The sequence below is a fragment of the Panthera onca genome, chromosome D1 (genome assembly GCF_046562875.1).
Source record: "Panthera onca isolate mPanOnc1 chromosome D1, mPanOnc1 haplotype 2, whole genome shotgun sequence".
In the NCBI taxonomy this organism is placed as follows: Eukaryota; Metazoa; Chordata; class Mammalia; order Carnivora; family Felidae; genus Panthera; species Panthera onca.
Window position 1 is genome coordinate 34,015,527 of NC_138348.1, and position 24,315 is coordinate 34,039,841.

At 35.2% G+C, this 24,315-nt stretch overlaps 1 protein-coding gene across 2 annotated transcripts in view; it reads right to left on the bottom strand.

Annotated features, from left to right (window-relative positions):
- Nucleotides 1-24,315, bottom strand: part of ANO3 (anoctamin 3) — a 420,829-nt gene that overhangs the window by 165,241 nt on the left and 231,273 nt on the right. For both annotated transcript variants that reach the window (XM_060606231.3, XM_060606232.3), the window contains 2 exons: nt 23,313-23,384; nt 8,501-8,619 (listed from right to left, as the gene is read on the bottom strand). In XM_060606231.3, coding sequence (XP_060462214.1) covers nt 8,501-8,619; nt 23,313-23,384 — 191 coding nt within the window. The remainder of the gene's footprint in view (nt 1-8,500; nt 8,620-23,312; nt 23,385-24,315) is intronic.

Genomic DNA, 24,315 nt, shown 5'->3' on the forward strand with positions numbered 1-24,315 from the left:
GAAACAAACTCCCTGCTTTTTTTACTTACTTATTTGTTGATACAAAAATAAAGTACAAACAGGTCAGTCCATTCCTGGGATGTTGTAGGTTAGCCACACAGATAATAAAAAGCAAAGCTGCCTATTTCAGAGCAACATTTCAAGGTTTTTGAGGGTGTGATTAATGTGTAAGTATATTTCTTATAGTTAACTACTGAACTGGAGTCAGAAAGGCACAGGTTCTGGAATCAAAGAGACATGGTACAATCTAGCTGGGTTACTGTCTAGATCAGAGACTGGACAAAACACCTTTAACCTTTATTTTCTTCATTAGTAAAATGAGACTACTACTGGTTCCTCTCATTGAGTGTGGGAGTTAAATGAGATAATACATACAAAGTGCTTACCTCAGCTTCCGGTGTATAAGTGATCAATATGTATTAGGGGGAGGAACCAAAATGCTACTTACAATAGCTACCAGACTACAAAGATGAAGTCCTGAACTGTTCTTGTCTTGCCAGTGTAGCAAGTGGAAGAGCAGTTTCAGGAAACAGAACCATCTTATTTTTCAAATCTTGGCTCAGTCATTCATTAGCCGTGTAAAATTTCAAAATGGGGATGATGTTGTATGATAATACTTATGGCTTGAATTTAAGAACACATGACATAACCTTAAATCATTTGAATCCTATGACCCAGAGATAAACACTTAAAATTTTGTTGTGTATCTTCTCAGTAAGAGTTAGATATTTTTATATAATCAATATCAAACTGTACATGTTGCTTTTAATAACAACCTTCTTGTATAATCATACATTGTGATCATTTCTCATCCTTACCTATTTTTGGAAGTTTATTTTTCAATTGCCTCATTTGAGGGATTGGTTTTTATTCAACTTATTTATTTAAATTCAAGTTAGTTAACATACAGTGTAGTATTGCTTTCCACAGTAGAATCCAGTGATTTACCACATATAACACCTGGTGCTCATCCCAGGAAGTGTCCTCCTTAATGCCCAATGTCCATTTAGCCCACCCTCCCCACCTACCTCCCCTCCAGCAACTCTGCTCTCTGTACTTAAGAGTTTCTTATGGTTTGCCTCCCTCTCTGTTTTTATCTTATTTTTCCTTCCCTTCCACTATTTCATGTGTTGTGTTTCTTAAATTCCACATAAGAGTGAAATTGTGATATTTGTCTTTCTTTGACTATGTCGCTTAGCACAGTATACTCTAGTTCCATATACATCGTTACAAATGAAGGCATTATTATTTTTAACTTTAAATTTTACTTTAGAACATTTAAGTGTTTATAGTCCCTCACCACCCACAAATTACAGTGTGAGAAACATCCTTGAACATAATTATATGGGCCAACATCTAATTATATTCTCCGAATAAATTCTTAGAAGTGGGTCAAAAGGTAAGATTATTTTAAGGCTTTTTTAATCCTCATTGTTAAGTTGTTTGCCAGAAAATGAGGATCAATATACATGTCTACCAGCTAGCAATGAACAGTTTATAGTGTCAGTACTGGTTTTTTTTTAATTATTTTTTAATTTGATTAAAAAAAAAAAACATTGCTTATGGGGCCCATAGGTGGCTTCGGTCAGTTAAGAGTCTGACTTTGGCTCAGGCCATGATCTCACAGTTGGTGAGTTCGAGCCCCACATCAGGCTCTGTGCTGACAGCTCAGAACCTGGAACCTGTTTAGGATTCTTTGTCTTCCTCTCTCTCTGCTCCTCCCCCCTTCACACTCTGTCTCTCAAAAATAAATAAACATTAAAAAAGAACATTGCTTATGTTTGCATTTCTGCAATTGCTAGTACTGACTGCTAATAGTTTTACATGTTAAATTATACTACTTTTCAATTTTTTCACTCATATTTATCGATTATATAATATCTTTATAAGTTAAGAATATTAACTATTGTTTGGTAAGTATGTTCTATTATATCAGTTCATTATCATATCTTATGTTTATCCCTTACTCTAATTTTATTTACAGTAATTTTGATACTGATTAGTATGTAAATAGTCAAATCTGTCAAGTTTTCCATAATCAATTGTTTACAAATGTTTCTTTATTTGTTTTGGGGGGGGGCGCAGAGAGAGAAAGGGAAAGACAGAATCCTATGCAGACTCCCTGCTGTCAGCACAGAGTCCAACACCGGGCTCAATCTCAACAACTGTGTGATTATGACCTGAGGCAAAATCGAGTCAGCCATTTAACTGACTAAGCCACCTAGGGGCCCCCATGGTCGATTTTATTGTTTTTTTAAAAAGACCATTTAGAAAGGCCATTTCACTATTCTGTGATTAGCAAAAAAAAAAAAAAAAAAAATGCTTATTTTATATTTATATATCCATTTTAAGTCTATTAACTGTTTAGCTCTTCAATAATTCATTTGGGTGTAAGATGCACTAGGCATCTAAAATTAGTGTAACCCCTTATTGACCTATTATTGTGAGAACATTTGCACATTTTTGAAAGATCAATATTTCATTACCGATGTGAAATACCTTCATCATAACACCACACACACACACACACACACACACACACACACACACACAGACACACATCACATACTACGTTTAGGTTTAAGTAATCTACAGATAATGTGGAAGGATTCTAAAAAATCTTACACTAAATGTTCTGTAATATCTACACTACCAATAGGCTGGTAAAACACAAGTCCTCACCACTTACTAGGGAAGGTTTCTGAGGGTCAAGGTAAATACTAAATGGCACTAAACGCCTATGGTTGCAGGGAGGATAAAACTTTCTTCTATGTTAGACAAAGACTCTGCAAACAAGACCAAGCATCTTTTGGGCTGCTGGAAAAGAAGTCTTCTTATACTAGGCAAGAAAATAAACTTAAGACAGTGGCCAGAAAGATGAACAAATCAAGATAACCTGTTGTATGTTCCATAATATATATGAAAATTAAATATTTAGGGTACCATTTCCAACAATAACATTACTAAATAAAAAAATATTACTTCTGGTCTTAACATTATGAAAATATGAACATTTTCCTTAGAAACTGACTTATCCCATTACATGCAAATAATTAGCACTTAATTTCATGTGTAATTTTGTCAATTAAAGCGGCCCAGTTTAGTCATTTATCTTGTAGTTTAAGTCATCATTATCTCATAATTGCTAGGAAAAAAAGTATGCAAGTTCAGAATGCTAATAATCCCTATACACTACTTGGAGGCAAAGAGCCACTGAGGCACATGAAACATTTGCTGATACCCACATGGAAGGTACAGGAAACTGCAGAGGCCATCCTCCTCTCGTGTTCTCCAACATATGATGTGTCTCCAGCCTCCATAGAAAATTATTCCTGCTACCAGTTGAGTTAAAGATGAACACCATCTGCCAATGCCAGTTGACACAGTCAAACTGAATGGCTTTGTGATCTAAATTTAATGAACTGCTAAAATATTCATATCAAGATTTTCCTGATCCATAACCTTTTTCCTGTCTGTTTTGATACTCAGCAACCTTTAAGAGGAGAAGTCACTGTAATTTGGAATATAGATTCATATTCCCAGACTGGCTATTGGCCACATCTGCAATTGTTTTTGGCATCCTGAGGGATAGTGGCAGCAGGAAATTCTTCATTAACATTCACTACAGAAGCCATGGGTTCTGCTTCACAGATTTGTGCCTTCTAACCTAAATGAACTGTAGATGTTTCCTGTAAATTATCCACATCTAGAGGCCTTAGCTGGTGTGTAGGACAGGGCGCTTTGACAGAGAGGGATTTTGCTTCTGGGGGTCATCCAGCTGGCTGTAGGATGTTACCTTTAATCATTATTCATAATGATCTCTATATTAATAAGATAGAAAAAGGAAATATTCACCCAAACTGTTTTAAAAACAATCTCTCTACTCTAGAACTCTGCTTGCAGTCAGAGCAGGTGCCTTGGTCTATATGGATTTATAGAATTTTTTCTTTTTTTCATTACAAATTTACTTTCTGAAATTTTTTATCCATATAGTTGTGACAGAGACTTTTTGTCAAAATGTTAAAGAAAGAAAGAAAGAAAGAAAGAGAGAAAAAAAGAAAGAAATTTGTCTTTAAAAAATAATTCTTCACCAACTTTAGTGGGTACTTGTGACTACTGTTAACTATCCACACATAGTTCCATTGAAGGTAATCTTGAAATTCTACCCTGATTTGATATTATCACAAAGAAAACACTTTTGCAAATAGAGTTGTTTTTTTTAAAGATAAACAATGTCAGAATGTTTTAGATAGGCTGGCTAGATACCACGCTATTTAGATTATGACATTTAAAATATACTTGGGCTCTGTGGAGCGAAATGGGTAATAGAGTATGTTGTGGAAAACCCAGGGACAATTTTTCAAATATTCCCAGTAATGGAGGAAAAATTCACTTTACATTAACAATCACTGGTGTCAGCCAACATGCTATCTTTTAACATTCGTGGCTGCATCCATTATCTACTGCTGAGAAACAAATCATCACCAAACGATTTTCATTTAGATCATGATTCGGTGGGGAGGCTGGGCCCAACTGGGTAGTTCATCTGGGTTCAGCTGAACTGTTTCAGGCTCTGAGTTTCCTGGTCTTTGCCACTGAATTCTCTCATATTTCTGCTTCAGTTGGGGCAACTGGGCTCACTAGGTTCTGATCCACATGGTTCATCCTCAGGCAGGACAATTCTGGCTTGTTTGCTGTGGTGGAGGCACAGTCCCAGAGAAAGAATGGGAGCGCAAGATCTTTGGAGTCCAAGGTTCAGTATTGTCACATTGTGACTTTCTGCAGCAGTCTGCTAGCCAAAGCAAGGCCCAAGGCCATTCTAACGATTCTATCTCTTGATGGGAGGTGCTAAAAATAGAGATATAAGGAAGAAAGACTGTGGCCTATGTCCCATCTACTACAGTGCCTCTGAGTTATTTAAAATGGCTCCTGTCAAAAAGCTTGAGGCTAGCCTAAATCTAGACTTATCACATAGTTAGTATGATCTCTCATTTCCAGAGCCTCTTAGCTTTCTCCATTTGTATGCATGTATCCTGTGTTGCATCCCGATACCTGGACAGCAAAACCTGTCCATATGTGCGATCTTCATTTGTCCTACAAGTGCCAAGTTTTGCACATGGTATCTTCCAACTATATAACATAAATATTTACTACTATTTTCTATTACTTTATCAATATCACTTCATCATAGGAGATATCAGTTGTAGTTGTAGATGTTTTTTTGTAGATGTAGTTGTATTGTAGATGTTTTCATTTTCTCAAATATTAAAGGATTTTAGCATAAATGACATCCCAAAAGTTCATGGTTAGAATAAAATATCCTAAAGATCCAATTCATTATTCTCAAAATTAATTCTATAACAAACTATGGTGCTTTACAAATATACTTATTTTATTAAATTATCGTAAGCAGTGGATATATGGTCATAATTTAAACTCAGCATGTTGATTCAAGATCATTCAGGCAACGTTTGCACAATGGTTGACAAATCAAATGCTCCATACATTTTTAGATTTGCTTGTTTGTTTTTACAGCTGATGAGCTCAACAGACTTCCTCATAAATTCAATGTAAAATGAATTTACCTACTTTATAGCTAGGTTCATAAGAAATATGGCAAATTTTGTTAGAAAGCTCCCCTTGTTTTCCTGTAATCCAGTACTTATCATTACTCACGATATAGTTTCCATTAGCAGTCACTTTCTCCTGAAAGTTTTTGCTTTTTAAACTTGCTCCCTCACCTCTAAAATGATCCCTTTGCAATTGAGTAACTTCTATAAAGACATAAAATATCAGTTGCATCACATCATATGCATGGGGCATGTGGCAACCAGTTCAATATCCCAACCAGAAAAAAAATGTGTGAAGCACAGATCTTCAGCCAGATCTGAAGCACAGATCTTCAGCCACAGAATGTATACATATATTCATACATGTTAATTTAAACAATATGAAAGTTGCTATTTTGTAGCACATAAATGAAGGGATCTTGTCAATTTCATAAGGTCCAACCTAAAATATACATAATCTAATATATGCACACACATATGCACATAAATACTCATATCACTTAGTAGTGGGGAAGGAGTAAGAGGAAGGTTGACCAATTTATAAATGTAAGGATATCCAGATACTGGCCCAAAAAGTAGAAATAAAAGTCACTGCTCTTCAAGGTTCCCTGTAACAAATGTACACAATTAACATAATCCAACAGATTATTTTGCCCTTCATTTGTAGACAGGCAAGTAACCAGTAAACATTTTCTTTCTTTTTATAATGGGACCATTTGTTCAAACGGGATTTGTACTGTGACCTAAGCTATGAAATGGATAAAAGTGGATGTATTTCAACAGAATCTAAAAATGTGAGTCCAAACCACCCAGGTGATGCATGACTTTTCTCTACATTTTGAGTAGAAGTACAATAGCAGGAAAGTATGTAATTAGATTCAGTAAGACATTATACTAGGATTTCTTAGTTGGAACAACTATTACCATCATCACATACCATTCCCTTAACATCAAAAATAAAATATGCATGCAGGTTTAACTATTTCTTCTTAACTTTTATATTACACAGTTCAAGTCTGGTCAAAGTGAGATTGAGAAATGGCTACTGTTGGGGTGCCTGGCTGGCTTAGTCTGTAGAGCGTGTGACCCTTGATCTCTGGCTCAAGCTTAAGCCCCACATTGGGAGTGGAGCCTACAACGAAAGAAAGAAAGAAAAAGAAAGAAAGAAAGAAGAAGAAAGAAGAAAGGAAAGAAGAAAGGAAGGAAGGAAGGAAGGAAGGAAGGAAGGGAAGAAGAAAAAAGAAAGGAAGGAAGAAGGAAAGAAAGAAACAAAGAAAGGGCAGGCTACTGTTGAGCAACAATAAAATGGTGCGGTATCATTGGTGGCATGTGGTAAATACTAGAGAAGCAGATGAGACAGATTTTATTTAATCTTAGTTCATTTCCTAATTGCTTTTTAAATTTTTTAAAATGTTTTTATTTATTTTTGAAGGAGAGAGACAAGAGCATGAGCGGGGGAGGAGCAGAGAGAGAGAGGGAGACACAAAATCCAAAGCAGGCTCTAGGCTCTAAGCTGTCAGCACAGAGACTGATGCAGGGCTCAAACTCACAAACTGTGAGATCATGACCTGAGCCAAAGTCAGACACTTAACTGGTGGAACCATCCAGGAGCCCCTCATTTCTTAATGATTTAAAGCATACTGTGTTTGCCTGCTCATTGGTGCCATAGGCATCTTAAAGAATAACATCTGTTTGCTTGTTTTTTTTCCCATTTCTGATAACCTCGCCTCTCAGTTGACTTGGAACAATGTTTCACAGATAGAAGAAACATTCTAAACATCATGATGATCAGACAGTCACAAGGAGGCCGATGAAGTAACAGGGTAAACAAACTCCTGATTTGTAAAGATAACCTAAGAGTTACTGGCACAAAATACCGATCACATTTAACAAAACAAAACGAAAGAGGGATGGAGAAATTTGACACAAGCATTTATTCTTACATCTATTTATCCAAGTTGGTCTCATTTATGATGGTAATATTTAAATTGTGCCAAATTTCTTCACTGATGCTTTTGTGGTGACTAATGAAGGGATTTTCAACACTAATCCAAGCCAAACCAAATCAAACATCAGAGAAATATATATTCAAGGGTGTGATTATTAGACTTGCAGAGACAATGAAAACAAGTCATTCCCCTGTGTTAACCTGCAAATTTCTTTTACAAAGCCATTCCCACTTTAATCAATAGGAAACAATGAAAAAAAAAGTGGGCTTGGACTGAGTCAGAATTTGTCTTGGAACATATCAAACAGGGATGCTATTTGGTGTTGAATAACCAAACTCAGATGCTTTGAAGAGTGCACAAAATCATTTTGTTTGAGGGATGGTCGGATTGCTGCAGCCAGGTTTTTTTTTTTCTTTTTTAAACTGAACTCTAGCCCAGTTCTTCCTCTGTGGAAGAACTACAGTTTCAATGAGGTATTCTCTGCCTCCATGTTGTTATAAAAAACCTGCATATAGTCAGCTATGCTCTTAAAATACTTTCATATGGTTGTCTCATGCACTCATCAAAGAATTCTGTCAACCAGACAGCATAATCCAACTTTACAGATGAAAAAACCAAGGCTCAGTGAGTTTAATTAACCGGTTCAAATTATCACAACTAGGAAGGAGTGGAACTAGAATTCAAATCTTGGTCCATTCCATGCTCTCATGCAACCATGCTGCCTTTCAATAAAAATGTAAAATGAGGCAATAAACCCCTAAAGGTTAATGTTACAGTTCAGATTGTTTTTAAAAAATGTTTGATAATATACATGAATATGATGTCTACATATAACTTTCCACCTTTAAGTCCTTAAAGATGTGTATTAAGCTGTGTGCCCTCTTATACCCTCCAGCACAATATGCATTAATGTTGAAAGGAAATGCAAGGTTTTAGACATAATGCTTTCAAGTGACTTATTGACAGTTTAGTTTGTATTACCTTAGACAATTTTGCCTTGGATTCAGAATTATCTTTGGGAACAAAGTCTTTAATAAGCCGAGATCGGTCATAATTAGCATGTTCTGATTCATCCATGTAATCCTTATCTTTCCCTAGGGCTAGAAAAGAGAAAGAGAAAATTACATCCATTTTTATACTTCTTCCTTTTCTTTCTCTTTAAATGTACTAATCTCTCTTTTATTCATGTTTTCCAAGGGTTAGCCAAGTATAACTCTCTTATGACCATTTGGCCAAAATGTAAGCTAAAAAAAAAAAAAAGAAGAAAGAAAAGAAATAACATGACAGCTTCTCTGTTAGTGGATTAACACTGATGCTACAGTAACTTTCATAAGAATTAAATGCATCTCTACTGTTCAGTGTACTTAAGCTTTGAAAATAACATTAGAATCATGCAAGCTCATCACCTCTTTTGAACTTGAAGACAAAGATATTTCTAAGAATTCAACAGATTCCCAAACATTTATTTGCTTAATTAAAAACTGTATGAATTTTGAAATTCAATAGATTCCCAAACATTTGTTTGCTTAATTAAAAACTGCATGAATTTTGAGAATTTGTTTTCTTAAAAGTTGGAAAGTTTTCTAAATGTGAATTTGACTGAAGAGTGACAGAAGCTCTGAAAAATTATGGAAGAAAGTCTAACAAACGTTACAAGAAAATCTTTTTAAAAATATTAGGAGATTGAAATGAAACTACAACTAGAAAAAAAGGAGAGGACATTAAAAATAATTCCTATTAGAATTACAAAAAGAGTAAGACCCCGTAATATCAACCACGTGTAAGAGCATATATGAACAATGAAGAAGCTATAGTCAAGGTAAAAAAGTACAAAACAAGAAGCCTCTATGGTGACTGCAAGTACAACCAAGAACTGTGACATGCCTCACAAAATCTGCATTCCATAGGACACAAGCCTCTCTTCAAATTCAAAAACAGAATCGTACATATTTAGCTTTCTCAAATAAATCAAAATATTTTGGAGAGAGTTATTCAATTCCATCTGTTGACACCCACGAAACATAAACTTTGACATAGACAGCCATGTATAATGCTTTAAAGAGTTCAATCATTTGACTTAGTATTGTAACAGAATAAAAAATTATTTATTATACATGCATTAATTTCTTTTATTAGTAATGCATAAAATCTGTGCATATGTTATACTATGCACAGCCAGAGTATCGGAATCTTAGCAATGGTATGAATTAAGATTGGACAGGTAATATTATGTCTTAGTATGTCATTAATTGCCACTTATGTTAAAATGTTCTAAGCACTTACAGTTTCACCTAGATCTATTAAAAAGAGCTAACTGATGGTTAACATTTGTTGAGTACATATGAAGAGCCAGAAACTTTACAGGTATTATTTCCTCTAATCCTTATAACAACTGTACAAAGTGGGTATGCTTTTTTTACCTACATTTACTAGTAAATTAAGGCAGATGGAGATTAAATATTGTGTCAAAGTCACTAACTCAATAAGGAGTGCATCTAGAACTGAAACATATCCAGATTTGACTCCAAAGCTGATGCTCACGAATATACCATAATGTTTCCCCTACATTTATGTAGATTACATTTGATTCATTTAACAACTATTTATCAAACACTTATGATATGCCAGACATTGTTCTAAGAGTTGGAAATATAGCAGCAAACAGAATTCTGCCTTCATGGGACATTCAAGTACAAGAAGAAAATGATAAATAACACAAATTAAGAAAACAGTAAGTATGTTTTCTGGTGAGTGCACTGGAAAATATACATTAGAAAGGAAGGATGTAAGTGTCAAAGGTGGGGAGAGGGATGCTAGTTTAGACAGAGAAACTAGGTAGGAGTTATTGCAATAATCAGGTAGAAAGGATATGGTTTGGGCCAGGGTGGTATCAAGATGGAGAAATGATCAAACTGAAGATGTATTTTTTAAGGAAAAGTTAACAGAGTTCTATTGGGTGTGACATATGAAAGAGAAAAGTCAACAATAGTCCCAATGGTTTTGTTCCGAGCACTGGGAAGGGTGCCATATTATTTTCACATATTATTCGATTAAATCCTTTACAGGTATTATTTCTAGACTTTGTTACTGATGAGGAAATGTAGCAGTTACCTAGAATCTTACATTTGGTGTGTGGCAATAGAGTTCCAGAAATCGGGCTCTAACCTTACATTTCTAGCCACTATGTAATACCGCTTCTTGTAGTATTTGGAGAGATGATGATTTAGGAAACTTTGAAGTAATAAAATATTCACAATTAAAAAAAAATGGGGTCACATAAAAATTGTAATATATTTGTTGAATGAAAAAAGGTAGAGTCTCTAATTATAAGCATAATTTTCTATCCTCCTAAAGTTGACAAGGATGGAGATAAATATTAGTATCCCAATAGATAAAGATAAAAATTGTAAGCAGACAAGAAATGAAAGATGAGATAAATTTGGTAAAAACTTATTTATTTTTATGTGGTTTAATACTTTCAATGACCAAAAACTTAAAATAAAAAAGGTACTATTTTATGCAAGTACAGAAATATTCTTTTGCATCTTTCATTTTTTAAAATGTTTTATTATTTATTTTTGAGAGAGAGAGAGAGGGACAGAATGTGAGCAGGGAGGGACAAAGAGAGAGGGAGACACAGATCCAAAGCAGGCTCCAGGCTCTGAGCTGTCAGCACAGAGCCTGATGCGGGACTCAATATCACAAGCTGTGAGATCATGACCTGAGCCGAAGTAGGATGCTTAACCAACTGAGCCGCCCAGGCACCCCATTGCATCTTTCATTTTTAATAAAAATATCCAGGGGCATCTTGGTGGCTCAATTGACTAAGCCATCTGACTTCAGCTCAGGTCATGATCTCAAGGTTTGTGGGTTCGAGCCCCACGTTGGCCTCTGTGCTTACAGCTCAGAGCCTGGATCCTGCTTCAGATTATGTGTTTCCTCTCTCTGTGTCCCTTCTCTGCTCCCACTCTGTCTCTCTCTCTCTCTCTCAAAAATAAATAAACACAAAAAAATTAAAAAATATATATCCAGATGCTAGGGAAACTGATAATAGTCATTTGTTTTCTGAACCAATATAAATTGGTAAAACTTTTGGAACAAAGTATGGCAATATGTTTTAAGAGCACAACTGGAGAGGAATCTTAAAATGATCTAAAAGAAAAAAAATCTATGTTCACAAGAATGTTCTCCCAAGTCTATGCATAATAAAATACAGGAACAATTACCATTTTAATAAATAGCAACTCCATTCTTCCAATTACACAGGCCAAAATCATGACTCCTCATTTTCTCTTATACCTAATGTCCTATCCTTGAGTAAATTTTGTTGACTGAGCATGAAGTATCATTTATTTTTCTGCTTTGTTTTACTCCTTAGCATCTATCAGTATTGAACATGCAATATGTTTTTATTTATCTTCATTTACTATGTATTTCCCTCACTAGGGTATTTGAGGGCCAGTTTTTTGCTTTGTTCATTTTTCTTGTCTTTTTCGTTCACTGTTTTGTCCTTAACGTCTAGAACAAGGTCTGACCTGCCATTGCCATTCAATAAAATTTGCTGAATGACTACGGGATTTAAATGTCCATCATTCTTGTCTGAACTACCTTCAAATTATATCTAGAAGTTGATAATTTACAACCATTGTAGTTTCTTAACCTAAACCACCACTCTTTCTTGGCAGAAGTCTGTGAGAATCTCCTAACCAGGCTTCCTATTTCTATATCTTGCTACTATCACATGATAGCCAGAGGGGCCCTTTCAAAGCTTAAGTTAAATTACATTAAACTTCTACTCAAAATCTTCCAATAGTTTCTTAGCTCCAAGTAAAAGTCATATCTACATCATGGCACCCTGGGTAAGCACCATCCTTGATGTTAAGTATGCTCTCACCACAGAGCCTTTGCACTTGCTCTTTTCTCTGCCAGGAATGCTCAATCCCTATTGCAGCCAAGCATCTGCTCATGTCACAGCCTCAGAGAATCTGAGTGGTCCGTGACCACTGTTTCTAAAATAAAACCTCCCATACTTCTTTGTCTCCTCATAAGTCTTTATTACTTTTATCAGCACTTGACGTAGAATAACACACACACACACACACACACACACACAAAATAATGCATGGTATATATGTACATATATATCAGCACTTGATATTAAGTTATAGCATAGATATATAAGATATATGAATGCTATATATACATGTATATATACACAAATAAACATTTTTACATGCATATATATGTTTGTATCCATATAAGAAACAGGAAGAGTATATAGATATAGATATAGATATATACACACACACATACACACATACATACATACATATAATACTTACAACTCATTAATAAGAAGGCAAATAACCCAATTTATAAATAGGCAAAGGATCTGAATAGACATTTTTCCAAAAAAAGATATACAAGTGGCCAATAATCACATGAAAAGATGGTCAACATCATTATTACCAGGGACATATAAATCAAACCCACAATGAGACCACTTCACACTTACTGGGATGGCTATAATAAAAAAGATGGGGGCATCTGGGTGGCTCAGTCAGCTGAGTGCCTAACCCTTGATTTTAGCTCAGGTCATTATCTCATAGTTCATGAGTTCGAGCCCTGCATTGGGCTCTGTGCTGACAGTGCAGATCCTGCTTAGGATTCTTCCTCTCTCTTCCCTTCTCTCGCTTGTGCTCTGTCTCTCAAAAAAAATAAAAACATTAAAAAAAAATGGACAATAACAACCATTGGTGAGCATATAGAGACATCAAGCCCTCATACACTGTTGATGGGAATGAAAAATAGTGCAGTTGCTGTAGAAACCAATCTGGCAGTTGTTCAAAAGTTTTAACATAGTTACTATATGATTCCCTATACTACTCCTAGGTACATTCTCAACATAAATGAAAATATAAATTCTCAAAAAATTTGCAGTATTATTCATAATAGCCCCCAAAGCAAAAGCAATCCAAATATTCATCAACTGATGGATGAATGAATGAACCATACAATGGTATATTATTCAGCAATAAAAACGAACGAAGTATTGATTAGTGCTAAAACATGGATGACCGCCTGGATACATTAGGCTAAGTGAAAATGTTAGTCACAAAAGACCAAATATTATGTGATTCCATTTATATGAACTGTCCAGAATAATCTATAAAAACAGAGAGTAAATGAGGCTTGGGGAGTTGGGGTAAGAATAATAGGTGACTGCTAATAGGTATGGGGATTCCTTTTGAGGTGATGAAAAGATTCTAAAATTGGTTATGGTGATGAGTGCACACCTCTGTGAATATACTAGAAATCATTGAGTTGTAGACTTAAAATGGGTGAATTCTATGGTATGTGAACGATGTCTCAATAAGGCTACTATATGAGGAAAAAAAAACAAGATTCTGAAAGCTTAAACAAATCATTTAATATGTTGAAGTAGGGAGCCCAATGTAATAAAAAGTCCAAAATAATAAAAACAACTAATAATGATTTCAGTGAGCCCAAATTAATCCTGGTTATGTCATTTATTAGATTAAAGGCAGTGGGTCAGTGAAAGTTTCTTACTCTGAAAATCTGGGATAATAACATCTTCCAAGAATTAAATGAAATAATCTATGTGATTTGTACACATAAGGTATTGAAGAAATTCATATTCTTTTCCTTTGATCTTTCTCTAAATTTATAATTCTAGTAATTAGGAATATACAAAACCAATTATTTATTTTGGGGCTACAAAAAAAGTCATATCATCTATTTTAAATGGACAGTAACGTAATTAACTGAGTATACCAATGAACAATTTAAAATCTAATCTAAAAATCCCTTTTTCAATCATCAGTAATATAATTTATGATGAAAACTTTTATTGAGACAAGTGAGAATCCATTAACTCTTCCAAGTTTTGTTTACAAACCAACATCGGCTCAAAACTCAAGGGGACCAATCGGGATAGGAGCCTCCTATGGCTGCAGCATAAACCTTAGAGCCATTTCCAAGAGTGTAATTTTAACCGACAAAGTATTCCAGCTCAATTCTTCTTTATTTTAATGCCATTTCATTACTTTGCTACATTGTAATATAACTGCTGGAGTATCTGGAAATGGATAAGGGAACTGTTAGGCAATTTTAAACATGTGTGAGTGATCTTATTAGATGGCCTCCACTTACTTCCACCTGTGCAACCTTCTCATACGTGGCTAATGATAGTGTGTTCCAGGATTGCCAGAGTAGTTGGGGCCGAAGATTAAAATAATAATAATGATAATAATAATAATAATAATAATAATAATAATAATAATGGCTTAAGGTTATTTCAAAATTTTTTTTAATGTTTATTTATTTTTGAGAGAGACAGAGACAGAATACGAGTGGGTTAGGGGCAGAGAGAGAGGGAGACACAGAATCTGAAGCAGGCTCCAGGGTCTGAACCTTCAGCACATAGCCTGACACGGGGCTCAAACTCAACGAGCTGTGTGATCATGACTTGAGCTGAAGTCACACTCTCAACCAACTGAGTCACCCAGGCACCCCAAGGTTATTTTTATTCTTTATAATTTATATGCAAATTTATATACATTAAAACCATTGAGTTGTACATTTAAAATCGGTGAAATGTAAGGTATGTGAATTATCTCAATAAATTATATTATATTTAAAAAATATATATAATTAAAATTATATTAAAAAAAAGATTCTCAAAGCTTAAAAAATTATTTAATATGTTGAGCCAGGGAGCCTGATACAGTGAAAAGATAACTAATAATGATTTTAGCAAAACCAAATCAGTTTTCATATTAATTAATTTTTAATTAACATGAATATTCCCAATGTGCATTCTCTTTACTTGTATCTCACAAAAGCTCTTAATTCATTTCTGTTCAATCCCAATTTACCTTATAAGAAAAATATCAAACTGCAATATTGAGATCTCCATTTCATAAATCAGGAACCTGAGGCACAGTGTATACCTTTCTACTGAATGATATAGTTCCTGAAACTGGATCTTCTGACTGCTAATAAGTTCCATGATTTTAAAAATTATTAGTCTACTGAAGTGTCCTATGAAGAATAAACCTAATGGTCCATGTATGGTCTACTTAGTGGTTAGAACATGGTGGTAATGAAGATCCAGACTTATTCTTTATAGTCCTTCGCTGCCTACTTCTTCCTACACTAGCAGTGTTCTAAAGTCCTGACACTAGCTGGTCATGGTGAGGTAGTGCCACCCCTCACCCCACAACTAGGCAGATCTTGAAGATAAACTGCTTTCCACTGTGTCAATGTGCCAGTGTTTATTCTATCCACATCCATTGTTCCATACATTCACCTAATCATCAATTTTCCATCTATCTACAACTGAGTAGACAGTATCTATTAGACAATATGAATAAGACAGATATAAATAGCAATTATCATCTGGTGAGCTGAGTATAATAGTATTATAATCAAAGTGCTATAATAATAGAAAGTAGGAAGCATCTAAATGGGTATTTGGGAGGACTTCCTGTAAAGATAATGTTAGAAAGGCATTCTCCTACTGCTTAAGAAGAGTCATAGCTATTAGGTCTTTAAGTGCTCTGCAAAAAGGTTTGTCAACACAACTTACATGAAAAAGAGGAACACAGATTAGGTTTTCTGTGAGAAAACCGATTCCTAACAGGTGAGAAAAATCACAGCTATGAATGACATCATGGAAAGCAAAGTAGTAATGGAGAGCAGATTCTCCAAAGATATGTGTGTCAATATTCTCCTTGTATTTCATCCATTCATCTATCCTTCCAGTGATGCTAAAAATACTCTTTGAGTACCTACTCTGTATAAGGTACTGTTTCTTATTCTGGGCTACAGGCACCAACAAGATTCACAAAGTCTCCTCTGGAAAAGGGAAGAGGGAAAAAATAAATCTTATTAATTCCTGGTAAGACCTCCTGAATCAAGATCAGGTGACACAAAGTGAAGCTTGTATGAATCCAGTTTCTATCAGCGTAGGGCCTTGGGGTAAGTGCAAGCTCATCATGAACAAACAAAAGAGGGCTGGTTGGCTACAGCACTGTGAGTCAAATGAAGTTTTAGCAAGTGCTCTAGAGAGATCAGGCCCATATCCTGTAAGGTCTCTGAAGGCTACAGTGAGGAGTTTACATTTTACGGAAACAGGGAGGATTTGAGTAGAAATATGATGAGATTTAATTTCCCTTTTATGAAAGCTTCTTGTAACTGCTCTATGGAAAATAGACCATAATGAGACAAGCATTGGAACAGAGACAATTAGGAAGCTATTGGGCTGATCTACCAAGAGACGTGGCAGACTGGACAAGGTGTGGCTTGGATACAGCACTTGCAGCAGCAAGAGCTGAGGTGCGTCAGATTCTGAATGGAATTTGAAAACTGAGTCAAGAGGACTTACTTAATGGGGTTAATAAACAATTGAAACGATTGTAATTCCCTTAATTCTGTAATCCTGAACTAGGTTGGTAACATTACTACAAAGTTCCTTTCTACTCCATCTGAAGATGAAATGCTATTTGAAAAAAAAAAAATTAAAACTTAGTGGAGATCATCTAATACTACAGAATGAAAGTAAAATCGTCCTATACTCATTTGACCATAACTGTTTTAAGAAATAAAATGAACATTCCACCAAGCTGAACTATTGAGCTCATAGAAAACAAATATCTTATCACTCTAGTATAAACCACTTCCTAAGGGACTCATTTCATAACATTAGCAAACTGTTTATTTTACAAGATTAGATGGATATATGTTTTGGTTGGTTGGACTCAAATTATGTTGGTTTTAATAAGCCCCAATTATATCATGTTGAAGTTATCTGATTTTGCTGCAGCATGAGTGTGGGCAGAATCAAGCATCAGTTACTTGTCAGTATGGATTTTTCTGTCTTTGTCATTTTACAGAATACTAACAACAGAAAGGGTGGGTGATGATGGCAGGGCTTCCAGGACTGATAGACAAGAGTATCATTACATCAAGATTCCAAATTCATTGTTACATGGATCAGCACTTTCCAGAATAATTGTGTGTGTGTGTGTGTGTGTGTGTGTGTGTGTGTGTGTGTGTGAATCTGTCTGTCTATGTAGGTGGGGGCACAGGGTGAAATGGTGCCCGGGCTTTGAAAGCTGCTCTATGAAAAGTAGAATTAAAGGCTCACAGATGACAAACAAACAAAAAAAAAAAAATGAAGGATGAAAAACCAAATTCTATCTAAACCTCCCAACCTGCTTAGCTTTCTTTTTTTTTTTTTAATGTTTATTTATTTTTGAGACAGAGAGAGACAGAGCACGAACAGGGGAGGGGCAGAGAGAGAGGGACACACAGAATCTGAAACGGGCTCCAGGCTCTGAGCTGTCAGCACAGAGCCCGACGCGGGGCTCGAACTCTCAGACCATGAGATCATGACCTGAGCTGAAGTCGGATGCTTAACTGACTGAGCCACCCAGGTGCCCCCCTGCTTAGCTTTCTTCAATCATCTTGCAAATATATTTTGCCATGCAGTGTTACCCCCATCTTTCGCCGCTCACAGCCTCATACTTAATAACATCTTGCAGAGCTACTGTTCTATGGTCATCGCTAACCACTTTTCACCTCAAAGGACTGACTGTGTGCCTACTGTGATGGTTAAGGTTTGAGAAAACGAGGGATTAAGACTTCCTGGGTTGGAATCTCAATTCTCCCTTGGCTAGATATATGGCATTTGGCAAGTGATTTTATCTCTTGGCCAGATTCCTCAGCTATAAAAAGAGGTTAATTGGGGCGCCTGGGTGACTCAGTCGGTTGGGCGACTGACTTCGGCTCAGGTCATGATCTCACAGTCCGTGAGTTCGAGCCCCGCATCGGGCTCTGTGCTGACAGCTTGGAGCCTGTTTCAGATTCTGTGTCTCCCTCTCTCTCTGACCCTCCCCCGTTCATGCTCTGTCTCTCTATGTCTCAAAAATAAATAAACGTCAAGTAAAAAAATTAAAAAAAAAAAGAGGTTAATAATAGTACCTAATCAAAAGAATTGTTATGAGAATTAAGTGAGATAATGCAGGTAGAGAGTTGTATAATAAGTGTTCAGTAAATTATTGCTATTCCACTCTGCCTTAAAAATCACTGGTTAGTGAAGATCTCTCCGAGCCCAGAAAAATTGGGGTGAAAGATAAGCTTACAAGTGAGTGAATAAAGCAATGGGCAAATATTGTTGAACCTCTATGATACCATGCTAGGAGTGTGATGGAGTTATGTCTCTTCATTTATTTCAATAATCATGCAAAGTATCGATCATTAATTCCAATTTACAAATGAGACTACTGAGGCTCAGACTGTTTAATAATATGCCACAGTGACACAGCTAGTAGATACAACGATGAGAATTTGGCCAATGTCTGGCTGAGAAAGCAGCATTTCATTCATATATACTACAAATCCTGTTAGGCAAACTTAGTGAAAATGTCCAGGTCTGAATCAATAGAATCATGAATGTTCCTTCCTCCATAGCTATCATTTGGAACAGTGAGAAGTACTCATCCTCAATGGAACTGACTACATGCAGTTAACCCTGCCACAGTATTGATCTTCTCTCATGGGGCAATTCAAAGTAGTTCACTTAAAAAAAAAACACACAGCTATTAATTAGATGCATCAGTCAGTTTCCAAAAAATTGTATCAGAGCCTGTTGGCACTTAGAAATGCGTTAACCCACCCAGAAGCTGGCAGTCTGCACTCTAAAAGCAAAATTAGAAAATGTAACTTTGTTGAATTTAAAAGAGAGTATGTATTGCTAAAATACTCATGCTTTATTTAATTACACTCTTTGTATATTTGACATCGTTTTGCTGGATCTTTTCTGAAACACGATAAAATCATTCATATTTTAGATATGCAGCTGACTCTAAAAGGGTACTTTCCAGCCAGGTGTTACATCCAGATGGATTCCTGGAATGCTTGGTGATACCACCATCAGCCAGAGCTTCATTCTCACCTTCACTGTAAAGGCAAATACCTTGTATGTAAATGCTTTAATCCCGTTAGAAGCTGTGATGTTTCTTTAAATGGAATAAATGGTACATTGACGCTGGGGGTGCTAAAATATTGACTATGGGGTACAATGCCTGGAGAGACAGGAACGCAAGTCAAGTGTGTAGATTCATTGGGATACACTGGAATGACGAGGAAAGAAACACAGAGTTAGGACACCCAATTACATTAAGCATTTAGTGACAGTGTTAACATGTGTGATGGCAACCTATCAAAATAAGATGCATAGAATTGAATGGAAAGGTTTGCATGGCCAGAGTTATTGTTAAGCTATTAACTAGTATTAATTTGGGAGAATTATTAGTGAAAGATGCTTTGCAAACTGTTATCATCTGTATGGATGTTTTGGACAAGGTTTTTGCTCTTGTTTTTGTCTTCTTATTGGAAAATAACAATAGTCACCATTTTCAGAATTAATTACTCTGGGAAAGACCTTTGTACTCTGATAGAGTGCATTTGTTCTTATGAAAAGTTCTTTTTGATATTGATGTTGTATATGAAAGGAACCTGCTAGTGGTTGTCTTCCTTTAATTAGGAAACTGAACAAGTCAGCACCGTTTCTATGCCACACACATAAAAGTGAGTATTATAAGAAACATGACTAATTTGCAGTAATTCAAAATGCTATGATAAATGACACAGCTCATTGTTTGAAAAATTATGAAAAAGTACCTTAAGGATGTCCTTAGAGAGAAATCAGGATACATGTTTCAGGCTAGAAATTCTTCATTCTGGCTACCTTTAAGAGTTATCTGGGGTGTAGTTAAAATTATAGATCCTGAATTCACTTCAGACCAATTAAAACTGATTCTCTGGAGCTCCCAGCTGACTAGAATGTGCAGCCAGAGTTGAGAATCACTGATGTAGGCAATGCAGCCAGGCCACCGATATGCTCACTACTGAAAATCTAGGATTAACTTTCTGAAGGTTATAAATAAATTCACGCTGAGGTTGTAAAATAAGTGTTGGAGCAGAGTGATGTCAGTAATGTCCTGACTTTATTTTCTTTCTATTTAGTTTATGAAAAAGAAAAGCCCCGGTGTAAAGGTACTGCTCATGTAACAAGGCCAGCAAGCTACAGATCTGAATGTAAATCTGACTCAAATGAAATAAATCTTGCATGATAATAGCAAAGGGCAAAAGAGAAGGTTAAGTAAAATTGTCTCTGTTATAGGAAAAATAAATAAAAATTATATTGACTCCCAACAGAGGGTCAGGATAGAATCTTTCAGTATTACTGTTATTCCAAATACTGGGTGACTATCAACCAGTTTCAAATTTCAGTTTTGAAAGCTATCCATAGAATTGTGTGTTATTCTGACTGAAATACGAGCAATTTTCTCTACTTACCAAAAAAATTCTGATGTGAGTTTTTTCTTTACATATTCTTATTATATAACATCTGTTTATGTTGTTTAGAGAAAACAAGACAATATAGGCAGCAAGAGGAAAGAAACAAGCACAAATGATCTTACTGTATGGAGACATGCACTCTTAGCTGGCATATTGGTATATTTCTATCTAGCTATTTTCCAATACGCTTTTAACTAAAATGAGAGAAAGTCTGTATTTATATTTCAGCTATTTTCCCCCACTCAGCAACATGTCATGAAATGTTCAATAGTACAATTACCAGAATATTCAATTTTCTTCCATTCCTAATTCTTATCAAGAAAGCTGTGAGGAAAAATGTTTTTTTTTTTTTTTTCATTTATGATACTATTTTTTGGGGGGGGGGATAGATTTTTAAATGTAAAACTGTATTGAGTCTCTAAGATAAGTGCTCTATAGGTTTCATTCTTTGGCTCATCCTTAAAGAGCTGTTCATCATCAACTTGTTAGCAAAGAAACAAAGATCAAGATGGCTGAATGAGCTTTCAAGTACATTGACTATTCCTTGCTCTGGAGACTTCATTAACATGATAATAAATAACTTTCAAAAAGTTGCAACAGTTGCCAGTGTTCTTTTATTCTTAAATGTAAACAGATGAACAAAGATCACCAGAAACTCTTGGAAATTCTACAGCCTAAAAGAGAATGACTAATTCAAGTAGTCAGAAAAATGGATCTCAGCCACAGTAGACTTAACCTTAAAAATCAAAGGAAAACTTAAGATAATCACAAGTGTAATTAGAGAGATTAGAGATGTTGTGTTCATGAAACACAATAAGATGCTCTGAAAAAGCTACATTCTGAAAACAAAAAAGACTCTTGGAAATCAAATATACATATATGACCTCACCCTTCCCCCAACACACACACACACACACACACACACACATACACACACACACACACACACACACACACACAGAAATGAAAAGTCATTTGGAAAGTGCAGGAAATCTTCCACAACTGAGGCAGAGGCAGAAATTAAAACCATGAGATGAAAACAAATGCACACACATACATGTACCCACACCAAAACATTATGTTGTATAATTTTGTAACACACAAAAATATAGTAAAAATGCACAGAGAGAAGAAAAAAAATCACTGACGAACAACAATCAGACAGCAATTGAGGTTTTAGCAGTAACAATGGATGCTAGATGGCAGTGAATCAGTCTCCAGATTTTGAGGAAAATGATTTTTTAATGTTTATTTATTTATTTATTTTAAGAGGTGGGTAAAGAGAATCCCAAGCAGGCTCCACACTGTTAGTGAAGAGCTCATTGTGGGACTTGACTGCCAGATCTGTGAGATCATGAAATCATCGCTTGAGCCACCCAGAAACCTTGAGGAAAGTGATTTTTAGCCTAGAACTTTATAACTAAGAAAATAAAATGAAATTTAAGAGTGAACTGAAGTCACTTCAAACATACAGTAACTTAGAAAGTTTGCATCTCACATGAGCCTGCAGAGGTAATTGCTTAAAGATATACTCAAAAAAATGAGATTGAAAAGTAAGAAAGAAGAGTATGTGGGAAATTAGAAACTGGACTGAATCCCATAATCCAATGAGAAGCCAGTGAACACCAAGAACTTTTTAAAGAAGAAGAATGAGATAAAGATATAAAAATAAGAATCTGGAACATATGGGAATATTTAGAAGATGAGGTGTTTTCTCCTCTCAACAAGAAAAAAAGCCCAGAATCTAGGAAAATAAAACTAACTAAAGTTCGTGGTACAAAGAAGAAAGTTTAATGTGGCATGATTTTGAGTAATAGATGGAGGGCTGGAAAGGGGAAACAATTCGACCTTGACTCTAGGGATACTCAAGAGTGGCACAGAGGTCATAACAACTTGGAACTGCCAAAGCATTGTTTGCCAAGAGACAAGAGATATCATTAAAATGTGAGAGAACACGATATAAAGGTATAAATATACTATTTAAAGCTACAAATTTAATCAGCAGAGAGATCTAAAATTTTAAATGGCAATATAACTACGACAATTTGAAAGGTTATGCAAAATCTTCATCTGACACAACAGGGGATTAACAGATACTGCTGAAATTTGAAACAATCTAGAAATAACAGTATTAATGTGCTTATTCACAGAGAATTGAAAGAAAGTGTCAAAAAATTCTGGGTTATGAGAATTGTTCGTTACAAATCTTCTTCTACTACTTGAATTTCAAACTGTACCTGAAATAGCTTAGTCATTTTTTCACCTTAGATTGTTATACTCACCCATCAAATACTAAAGACCAAGCATGCATCTTTTTCTTTAAAAATAATGTTCTAGATTTGAAGAAGGCAGCTTACCTTTGGAGAGGGGATAAAGGAGTAGGAAATACTAGAAATCAACTTACCCAAGCAAAAGTCACTGAGGTCAGCGAAAGAGCATTTGAGCACAGAGTCTTTGTTATCCTCCTCAGCATTAACTGGAAAAAGAAAAAAAAAGACATACATTGTTTTGGGAAATAGAAACATTAACGTTTAGAAAAATGACCATGGTGGCTGATGTCCAAATGATAGCCAAACATAAAGAAGCTTTTTTAAGTTAACGAGTTGAAATTGATTAATTAAAATTTCACTCAATAAGAGAAATAACTCAATATAGAGATATATTATATTATCTATATATTATATATCTATATATTATATCTATTATTGAGATACTTCTCAATAATTATTGAGAATATTGAAAATATTGAATACTGAGAATATTGAATATTGAGAATATTGAAAATATTATTGAGAAATATCTCAATAACAGATATATCTCTATTATATTTTAATACCTTCATTTTCTTGAGTAATTAGCTACTAGAAAAGTAGTTATTGGACATGGATGTAAGCTACTTATAATTGGTAGTGATTTCACAATATTATTAAAAAGAGAATCTTGGTATTTTCAAGTTATCCAGAGGAAGAAATACCCCCAAGGAATCACAAAGGAATGCATTCTCATGAGACAAAAGTATGGGATGGGAAAATAAAAACATACCTCACCCGCTGAATGACAGAGGGCTTGGTTGTACTTTGACTCTTGGCTTTTGTGAAAAGGAATTATCTAAAAGCATAATGGTGTCTCAGATTGGCAGATGTGTGGAGAAGGGTGACCAGGGTGGCCACATAGTCTCATTAATGCGGAATTTAGCTGGCACTTCCCTGTATTTCAGCCCTTTTAATATCTATGACTTCAGTGCCAACATCTGATTGCTAACACTTGTCCAACCATATCTTCCCGCAGCCAAATCTTCATTGCTTTACTGTCAATATTACATAAAGTTTTTAGTCTTTCTTTTTAGGAAACTGATTTTATTATTGCTGACATATTCTACTCAGTTACTGGTTATAAATTCTCACGAG